General features: G+C 40.3%; 3 protein-coding genes across 3 annotated transcripts; 2 read left to right on the top strand and 1 right to left on the bottom strand.

Annotated features, from left to right (window-relative positions):
* The first annotated feature begins 598 nt into the window (after positions 1–598).
* On the top strand, positions 599–4715 carry LOC125968649 (glutaryl-CoA dehydrogenase, mitochondrial). The gene is made up of 12 exons (XM_049719930.2): positions 599–743; positions 894–1005; positions 1089–1121; positions 1214–1354; positions 1488–1550; positions 1631–1801; positions 1876–2005; positions 2142–2358; positions 2477–2580; positions 2741–2866; positions 2958–3118; positions 3530–4715. Exons 2-12 carry the CDS (start codon positions 900–902, stop codon positions 3601–3603), a joined length of 1326 nt encoding a protein of 441 aa, XP_049575887.1. The 5' UTR covers positions 599–743; positions 894–899; the 3' UTR covers positions 3604–4715.
* syce2 (synaptonemal complex central element protein 2) lies at positions 4086–5870 on the bottom strand. Its single transcript, XM_049719931.1, has 5 exons — positions 5628–5870; positions 5294–5393; positions 5064–5122; positions 4703–4811; positions 4086–4612 (listed from the first exon to the last, which is right to left on the bottom strand). The coding sequence occupies exons 2-5, from the start codon at positions 5366–5368 to the stop codon at positions 4403–4405; spliced, it is 453 nt and encodes a 150-aa protein (XP_049575888.1). The 5' UTR covers positions 5369–5393; positions 5628–5870; the 3' UTR covers positions 4086–4402.
* A 1077-nt stretch (positions 5871–6947) lies between these two features.
* On the top strand, positions 6948–9055 carry LOC137840295 (uncharacterized). The gene is made up of 3 exons (XM_068650620.1): positions 6948–7102; positions 7189–7460; positions 8049–9055. The coding sequence occupies exons 2-3, from the start codon at positions 7241–7243 to the stop codon at positions 8327–8329; spliced, it is 501 nt and encodes a 166-aa protein (XP_068506721.1). The 5' UTR covers positions 6948–7102; positions 7189–7240; the 3' UTR covers positions 8330–9055.
* The last annotated feature ends 1166 nt before the right edge of the window (positions 9056–10221 follow it).

The raw sequence follows: 10221 nt of genomic DNA, 5'->3' as shown, positions 1-10221 counted from the left end.
TTACTCAAGAATAAAAGTAACAAAAAAAAAAAAAGGACCATTGCTTTATTGCTCTATTGCTTTGTGTAAAAGATAAAGGGTTAATGACAGTTTGTTTTGAGGGGCCAGTGAACGTTATACTGTTATTCAAGATGTAGACCACGCCTACTTATTGTGACTAAATGCGGGGTGGATAAAAGATTTGCAAGATATAGAATAATTCTTACAAAAATGTGAGTATTATAAGTGTATTCATTGTCAGTCTAGTCGCGTCAGTGTTAGGTATTTCGTAATACTAGTGTTATGTGAATGACCTAAACAAGTGAAGAACATACCGTTTATGAAACCTAATTTAACCAGCCAATGATCAGCGAGGGCGTGAAGCCACCGCCTCTACTGACCAAGAAGTGCAGCACACTGTATGGTATGATGCTATCGCCATTTTGAGTGTGGAAAAGCCTTCTGACATTATTTTTTTAGGGCAGTAGGCCACTTGATGCACGACAGAACACTGCTCTGGTGTTACTGCAGAAGAATTTCAGCAGCATAGTCTGTTTTTTCCTCCTTTTTTCCACCACTTATCCGGGCAATGTGACTTCCACGAGAAGCGCGTCGCTAATGTCATCACCTGTCATGGCGGAGTTGTGTGGTCATTTTCAGACGTGTCGCGGATATGACGTAATATAAAAACTTACTTAACACGGGTCCGGGACAAAAAATCATTTGAACACTGCTTGATCGATCATCTAAACACGAGGAAAACGGTAAAGTAAACTTAGAGGCAGACGTTTAATATTCGTTAAGCTTACCATCACATGCATGCTTGTCTTAGACAGTCTTTTTCTGGTGAGATAATTGCGTTATGATTTTTCACGACGTCATGATTTTGATGAGTATAATGTGTTTTTGTGCAGCGCAATATGGCTCTGAGAAGTTTCACTCGTCTGCTGTCAAGCACCCCAAAATGTGCAGCTGTCAGTGCGTGCCGAGCCCAGAGTACAACTGCGGCTTCTGCCAAAGTTAACGGTAAATGTTATTTAATTAAAAAAAAATCTTTGGAAAATGAATGCATTGGTTTAAGGTAATGCCTTTGTGTATTTTCCCAATAGATGCTGAAGAAATCAAAAAGGCTCCCAAGGGAGGTAGTAACACTTCAACCTATTCTGCTCCTTACATGTTGTTACCACACGTGACAGTGACATAATGGCTAAGCGTGGTATGTTTTGACCCTCAGCCAAGGTGCCATTCAACTGGCGAGACGCTCTGAACTTGGAGGGTCAGTTGACAGAGGAGGAGGTGATGATCCGGGACTCCTTCCGCGACTACTGCCAGGAAAAACTCATGCCTCGCATCGTCATGGCCAACAGACACGAACGTGAGAAATATCACATCCTAAAAGAGCCGTATTGTGTATTTGTTGTCTTAATAGAACTAGTTAGTAGTTAGTTAAGATACTGTATATTCCTATGCTGCTTCCTGATTGTTTCTATTTGCCCAACATTTTACAGATTTCCACCGTGAGATTGTTTCTGAGATGGGAGAGTTGGGTGTTCTTGGCCCCACTATTAAAGGTACACACAGTGACTGCGTTCACATGGCCATGTGTTATTTGTTTCCACATTCAATTGTGCCTTCTGTTCCCTCCTCATAGGTTACGGCTGTGCGGGAACAAGTTATGTGGCATATGGCTTGACTGCCAGAGAGATTGAAAGGGTGGATAGTGGCTATCGCTCAGTCATGAGCGTACAGTCCTCACTGGTCATGCATCCCATTAATGCTTATGGCACAGAGGCCCAGAAGGAGAAATACCTACCCAGGCTGGGTGAGGACTTGTGTGGATGGATGATACGCTTTATACAGAAGTATCCTTACCTCTGCATATTGTGTATTTTCTAGCTCGTGGAGAAATCCTTGGCTGTTTTGGCTTGACAGAGCCAAACCATGGCAGCGATCCCAGCAGCATGGAGACCAAGGCCATATACAACCCATCCAGCGGTACTTTCACTATCAGTGGAGCCAAAACATGGTGGGTTAGCGGAAACGTACACTTGACAAACTAGATTGACACAAGGAGTAGCCCACAGAACATATTGTAAATCAAATGATTATTATAAAGAAAATGTTTGGGTTGACTTGACCTTTATGGGTTCACAGTCTTCTAGGATCACCAATTCCCCTGAAGCAGACATTGCAGTGGTCTGGGCCAAGTGCGAAGATGGAAAGGTGCGCGGCTTCATCTTAGAGCGTGGAATGAAGGGTCTTGCTACCCCGAAGATAGAGGGCAAGTTCTCTCTGAGGGCCTCTGCCACTGGCATGATTCTAATGGATGAAGTGGAAGTTCCTCAGGAGAACCTTCTACCAAATGTCTCTGGTCTGGCTGTAAGTATTTCTGCAGAATGAGGGCATCTCCAAAAGAGAGTTCATTTCATTTCGCAGCTCTCTTGTGCAGTTGAAGTGGCTGGTGAATGTTCTTCTTTTTTGGTGACTTTCTCACTAGGGTCCCTTCGGCTGCCTCAACAATGCTCGGTATGGCATCGCCTGGGGAGCTCTGGGAGCAGCAGAATTCTGTTTCCATGCAGCAAGACAGTATACTTTGGACAGGTACTAGCTCGCCCTCCATGGCCACAATATGGACTTGTACTGTATGTATTCTAAATAATTTTAATTAACCTTTAACCATTCATTCGCTGCATCGGAGTGCAATGAGCCTTTCAACGCCCATTTCAACAAATGATGTGGAATATTTCTGTGCTCCAATCAGAATTCAGTTTGGGGTGCCACTGGCGAGGAATCAGCTTATGCAGAAGAAGATGGCTGACATGTTGACAGAGATCACCATCGGGCTGCAGTCATGTTTATCCCTCGGAAGACTTATTGATGAGAAGAAGTAAGTTATCTTATGTTAATCACATGAAAAGTTTTTTTTATTATTATCATCACGGCTATTCCCAGTGATGCTCTTGTTCTTGTCCAAACAGAGCAGCTCCTGAAATGATTTCCATGCTGAAGAGGAATAGCTGTGGCAAAGCTTTAGATATCGCAAGGCAAGCCCGAGACATGCTGGGAGGGAACGGAATTGCTGACGAGTACCACATCATCCGTCATGTCATGAACTTAGAGGCTGTTAACACCTATGAAGGTAAGTCAGTTATAAAAAATAAAAAGTGGCTCACATAAATGCTCCCAAAATGGACACTTCCCTTTTCCCCTCAGCAGAAAATGCAGATAGTATAATGATTACATGGTAATTAGAAGCCCAGTTGCTGCTGTGGTGGCTAACAGCATTGTGCACCATGAAGCTAAGCTAAGGCTCATCATTCACATCAGTCTTCCAGTTCTCTAAAGTAGTACTTTTTATTTTAAATCACTAGTTTTACTTGACGTAGATTTTGTATGGACATCTGTCCCTTTCTTAAGTTGTGTAAATAAAGTCCCCCAGGGGTCTTACCTGCAACAATGTCCATCGGCCACTTGAGGTCACCAGTGTTACTCTATGTTTATGCTCTGCTGTTAAGACATTGTACTGTATTTGTGCTTTGTCTATTGGCAGGAACCCATGACATCCACGCCTTGATCCTGGGCAGAGCAATTACTGGACTTCAATCATTTACAGTTGAACAGTAAAATGTTGACAGGTTCAATGAGAAGATGTAAAAGGGATTATTGGATGTAGAAACTAGAGCACTTGATTGCCATCTTTGTGGGTGTTTTAGGTTGAGGATTTTATTTATATAAAGGCTATCTCAATAGTCACTATATACCCCTTCCCCTTTTTAGTTTTAGATATCATTCCTTCAGACATGAGGTCGTCAACACTTGTCGGCATCCAGTTTAGAGAAACATGCCATGAATATTGTAAATCTGTACTACATGTTGGAGTGATGACACAGCCTTAAATGTTGCAGGGAAACATTTTTGCAATGCTGCTGAAATGGTAAGCCATGGGAAATGGCTTACTGAAAATCAGTAAAACATAGGCTGTCAAATGCTAAGTGGCCTCTTGTCTGACGAAATGATGAAATGGGATCGCAAAGGAAAGAAGAAAAAAAATGAAGTGGTTAGTGACTTAGAGTCACTTAGGGTGTTGCATGAAAACCTTGTCGGACTATAAATGAACATCTGCTTTTTATTCATGGTGTTTTTAATACAAATTTAAATAATGGACATTGGGGTGGCTAAGGTGTTCCATGTGAAAAGAAAACTGCAATTCTATACTGTGCGGTCTCGTGTTACTTTTTGCACTCAACTCTGCTTGCGCAATACTTTCAATGAACCTGAAAATGGGGCAAAGAATGTACTGTGTGCTTTTACTTAAAGACTGAAATCTGAACGATGGCCCCCTATGTCTACACCATCCTCAGCAACAGATAAACTCTGAAAATTGGAGGAAGGAACATGACTATTCTGAGAACCTGAAAGCAATCTAGTCTGTCATGGATTCTGCTGTGCCGTTGACGGCGAGGCCATCTCGCAGGCCGGTCAGCATTTTGCTGGCCTCCAGGAGCTCCCTGTGGAGTTTGGAGCACATATCCAGCACATTGGTCAACTCCATCAGCTTCACCTGCATCTCGTCGCTGTTCTCTTCGTAGGCCTTGTACAAGTCCTCCTTCATTTGTTGGCATACCTCCGTCACCTTTGGAAGGGCCACAGAGGCAGGGGTCTCATTTGGTTTGCATGTCAACAACAAAAGCTGTACACATTATTATTAAAACAAATTATCTACCTTGTCTACAATAGTCTGCTGAAAGCTTTCAATTTCTTTATGGTCATTGGCGCGGTGGTTGTGAATCTTGTCCACCAGTTCCTGCACTCTTCTGCTGATGTCATAGGAGCTGCAAGCGCAATGTAGCAAACATAATAGAGACTTTCATCTACAGCAGGGGTCACCAACCTTTCTTAAACCGAGGGCTACTTCCTGGGTACTGATTAAGGCAAAGGACTACCGGTTTGATTAGGGCTATTATACCTTTGAACCGCACCACAATAATCCCTACATAGTGAGGGACTTGAGAATGAGTAAACAATTCCCAAAACAACCAAAGACTGTGGGTCTGAAAAGGTGCCTATACTGAGTCATACATTACCTGGAATTCTCTTCAGTGTCATTCCTGCTCGAACTGGCCTCTGAATCATCGACCTGAAGCTACCAGAGAAAAATCACTAATGCTTGCATCTACTAAAATATGATAATATTCCAAATAAACCGGCAGACTACAGGTTCCAGCATCTACAGCACTAGTCAACCGTAGGCTAGCAAGTTTACTTCTGATACTTGAATAAAAGTAGAAATGAAAGAATTAACATAATATTGTACCATACGTGGGTCCTCATCTCGTCCTTCGTTCTGGCTGGAATTTGAGGCGGGTGCTTCGCCAAAGAAATAGTCCATTCTTGTACCACAGACTGCACTGATTCTTTGAACGTAAAAGAAAGTTAATACTAATGTTCGTAAAGTCTCGGGCGCTCACGCTACATGCTATGCTAGCTCAAATTCGAACTAAAAATGCGAACTCTTCAAAGTACACGTTGTACGTTGAAACGTGTAAAATGTGTAAATAATCTATAAAGACATTATATGAATTAAGGATTATGACGAAAGAGATTGCTAGATAACTGTTTATATAATACTAGTGAATACAAATTGCTACCTGCTGCTAAACTTCACGGGATCAGTCGTTCCGTTTAATTTTGTCGTTGAGGTGCAGCGGTATAACAATTTATTAAGCAACAACTAATACGTCATCAAATTAATCAGTAATTACTTTGACAACTGATTATTATTCAGAGAAATTTAAAATTATAAAATTGTCCAAATCTTTGAAATTCTATTTTCTCAATCTCAACAGCTGTCACTAGTGTTGATGATGATGATGATGATGATGATGATGATGATGACGACGACGATGATGATGATTATTATTTCTTCAGTCCAACACGAAATCAGATTGATCATGTCTGTTTTGGAAAACAATTAAAGGTCAACATGTTTGCCCCTTTTCCAATTTATTACAGAACAAACCAGTTACTACTTAATTTCTCTGACTATTTTCTGCGCTATCATTTAAAGAAACGAATGGAAATGAAAACATGTAATTTTTTTTTTTTTTTTTTTTAATGCGACCATCCATATCTTCGTGTACAATGACGCTGAAATTGCGCCACTGTCGCGACTCTGTCTATGCAACTCTGCCTTACACCTTACAATTGCGCTTTCTCGAGTCTAGGTGGCAATGTTTGTCACACTTTTGTTTAGTTAACACTACAGTATATACACCGCATATTGTTAGCATTGCATCAAAATGAAAATGACGTGGAATTTTGGACCCATCTCAAAGTGCACACTGCAAAAGCTTTTGAACTAGACCCTTTGTGGAAAATCAGTCTGTAAATAAATCAAATTCAAAATTTCCAACATTGGCATATTTTCGACTACATCAATTTGGAGTGAAATGAGTGATTTTTCTATTGCCACAGAAACCAAATGTTGAGTTTCTTACCTGTTTTACATTCTACACGATACCAGCTTTCAATTAACACCTGGTTTTAAGAGGGAAAAAAAATGGACTGGAAAAAAAATATTTTCAATGCCATGATTACAGTCACTCTGGATAAAATCAATGATTTTGATTATTAATTTTAATTGTAAATATTGACTAAGAACTTGTACACGGTGTGTCATAATATCCATGTCAAAACCAAAAAATTGTGCAATAATATGTATACAATAAATAGGATATGATGCGATGTGATACGATACAATACAAATTTATTTCATTTAATTTCATTTCACAACAATTGTAGCTGTAAGTACAACCACAAAATTTGTTTATTTTGCTTCTATATCTGTGAATCTCACTGTGGAGACACTGCCTCTGGTGCTTGACATGGGTTAATCTGTCTGGAATGGAAATTTAAGAGGTCCAGGTTTGCTAACTGGAAGTTTAATCCTTATAGTCCTTCCTCCCCCTTTTGCTCACTCGTGCGGTGCAGCCTGCAGTCTGGATTATCCCAGTGGAGCAGAGACAGAAAATTTGATGTCTTTTTGGTACAGGATGAAGCAATCATGAGAAAACATGGTGAAATACCTGAACTTTCAACAGCTACCAAAACATATTCTGTAAAGGTGGGTTTAATTTTCTTCTCTGTGTTATTAACCTAGACTAAAGAGCTTTGGGTTTTTTTCTCCCCCCTATATGCATCACCTGCAAGATTGATTTGGAATTTGTTGGAGTAAAACTTTGACGCTTCCTACTTTGGGAATATGGATAGCTTTGACAATACAGAAGAAGGAGGGGGACGTTCCTTCCAGTATCTGGTCCAGAACATCGACTCAATGTATGAGGAATACAAGCCTCCTTCAAGGGACATCATCCAACTACCTAAATCCGTTTTTTACGTGTTTGTGGCAGCCGTGGTTGTGGTCTCTGTGGCTTACGCTATTGTGGGTCATCTCATCAAAGACCTCCTACTGGATATCACAGGTAATCACTCAAACTCAAAAAGTTCTCATAATGGTACAATGATGGAGGTTTTCTGATATGGTAGGCTTGTTATCTGAATTGCGGAAAGCAGCTCGAGTACTCTTATCTGTGTAACATCAGAAACAGTGTGTGGTACATTTAGCCTGAGTGAGTCAAGACAATTATCTGTCTTATTCTAGTCACTAATGATAGTGAGGATGTAGCAGTTAATTCCCTTGACTCGCCACATACTACGTACGTAGGTTCGCATTCCTCAAGATCCCAATAAATCAGTCAATCAAAAATATTAATAGCATGTCATTTTATGTCTGTCTACTCATCTCTGTTAAATTCGTGTTGTCGTCATCGGGTGGAAAAGTAACAAGCCCATTTCGACAAAGAAGTAAAAAGCTGTTGTTTTGAAATTTAGAGATTACGCATATAAATCATTTCTCGCTTAATTCATATTCCACAAACAAAATCAGAATGTGTTTCGACATTGGGAGCACATAGAACATATTTTTATGATTTTTTTTTTTACTTCCCTTTTATTGCTATGTGCTATATGTGGTTATCTTTCATTGTCTGACATTTGTTATCCGCCCACAGACTGTTTGCTGGGTCCGGTCGATGAGGATGTGAAAAAAGATGGCGTGACGGAGGGGGTCAGCCCGCTCCAAATGCCCCCTTCCCTCAGCCACTCCCACCCCAATGCCTTCCACGTGTGGGACCAGGATGACGTCATCATCCCCATGACAGCCCCTTCAGAGACACCATTGACCAGCCCGCTGATAGGGGTCATGCCGTACATCCCCTCTTTCTTTCCCTCCAACCTTGCCAGTGGCAGCCCATCCTACAATCAGCCACTCCCAAAGGAGAGTGACGCATGAAGTCACCTTTCTACCCTTTTCTTTTATGTTGGAGCCTCTAAATGAATGTCCAGCAACTATCCCTCAATGAGTCCCAACTGGTGGGTTCAGTCAATGAGATCTAAAGACAAAAACAATCTTAACTTGTTGTACAAATGTCCACATAAATGTTGGTCAAGATCGATTGCAATTTTTGCACATCAAATGATGTTAAACGTTTAAAAATGGAGAGAGAAACGCTCAACGCAGTGAGTGATGTTAAGCTTTTTCTCTTTGGTGAGTGCCTACGAGGACGAAACATAAAAAAAAAAAAAGGTCACCATTTTTTATCTTATTTGTAATGATTTCTCAACATTGTCTACAAATGATATCACTTCCACACCCCGATTTAACAACTAATAGGGTGGAAGTAATTCAATTAGATGAGGTCAGCGCTGAATTCAAGGTGACAAGGTGATACCTTTTTTGGAAAAGAAGATTATGCCGATTAGGCAAATTTGGAACCGGTTGGAATACAGATATCGATCTGAGAATAACACTTATCAATCGTGGTGTATACGATAAACTCACAGGTATTGTCTTTCTTGTGGTACTTTTTTCATTTCTATTACACACAAAGTTTATTTCATATGAAGTAACGACCACACAGATGCTGTAACATCACACACGTACTCCGGTACTGTCTTTTCCTGTATTCACTTTTCTGTCATGTTTCATCAGTGAATTAAATGGTTTTCAAGGTTACAACATGCTTGTCTACATTAAGTGAGGGATATAGGGATTAGTTAGAGAAGATTAGAAGCGCAGTTTAGCCTTAATACGGTGCCGTTTTATTACTTTTGAGCTGTGGAATTAAAACATTGCAGGGCATTTGGAATTGATGCACCTCACTTATTCAGTCAAGGATAACATTCATTAGTCTCCTTTTATTCTTTCTTCAAGGGCAGATACAGTGTCATGAAAAAGTATTTTGCCCCTTTCTTAAGTTATTTTTCTTTGAATTTTTTAATATCATCAAACAAAAGAAAATATCAGACACTTTGCCAAACACACACAAGTGACTCAATGTGGTCACTCCTGTTTCTTTATAGGACAAGACAAGAATGTTTCTTTTATCAGGACCCCTTTCAATAATATGAGAGTTGCACTTGCAACTACAGTATGCATAGCCTATTGTTGCGTGCTCCACATTAACTAGTTACTGTCGTGACGTTAAATAACCAGCTAATTGTTCTTAAACATGACGTTTACAAGAACATATAACATGGATGTGAGTGCGGGTTTATTAAGATTATGATTGATGGAGATTTCTGCAGCCACAATAATTCTATTTTTATATGATTCGGCCATCCATCCATGGATGGGTGGATGGATGTGTTCGTTCGTTTGTTTATGTATTTAGCTATGTATTTGTTTATTTTCCATTCCATCTTCCATGTGCATTTTACCAATCAGATATCAAATTCATCTGAGAGCCAGCTAGCTGGGATATAATAACACGAGATAAAAGTGTCTGCTCAGCAGTACCATTCACAAATAGGCTACATCAGGGGGGATTAAGGAATCCTTATTTGTCCATTAGTCACACTTGACAGCTTAACCAGATTGCTTTCTGAACCTGGCAGGCATGTCACCAACAGGCTTGTACCCACACTGATCGGATTGTTCACAATCACTCAAAACACGAGCCATATATAGTAACATGGCGATTAGTAAAATTGACAATTTTAGTGAGACTCTGAATAACTGAAAATACTCAAACGCCTCAGTAAAGTGAGAATTAAAACCTTGTACTATAAATTAAGCCTGTCGTCCCTCAGCGGAACAGTCATTGGTGGACTAACTATATCCTTTGAATCTCTGCGCCAATCTGTCCAATCCTCACCTGGCAGTCCGTGTGGAGGTGAGGAGAG

Source organism: Syngnathus scovelli, chromosome 5 (genome assembly GCF_024217435.2).
Source record: "Syngnathus scovelli strain Florida chromosome 5, RoL_Ssco_1.2, whole genome shotgun sequence".
Classification (NCBI taxonomy): Eukaryota; Metazoa; Chordata; class Actinopteri; order Syngnathiformes; family Syngnathidae; genus Syngnathus; species Syngnathus scovelli.
Note: the sequence above shows the minus strand (reverse complement) of the source record. Positions and strands in the feature narration are given on the sequence as shown.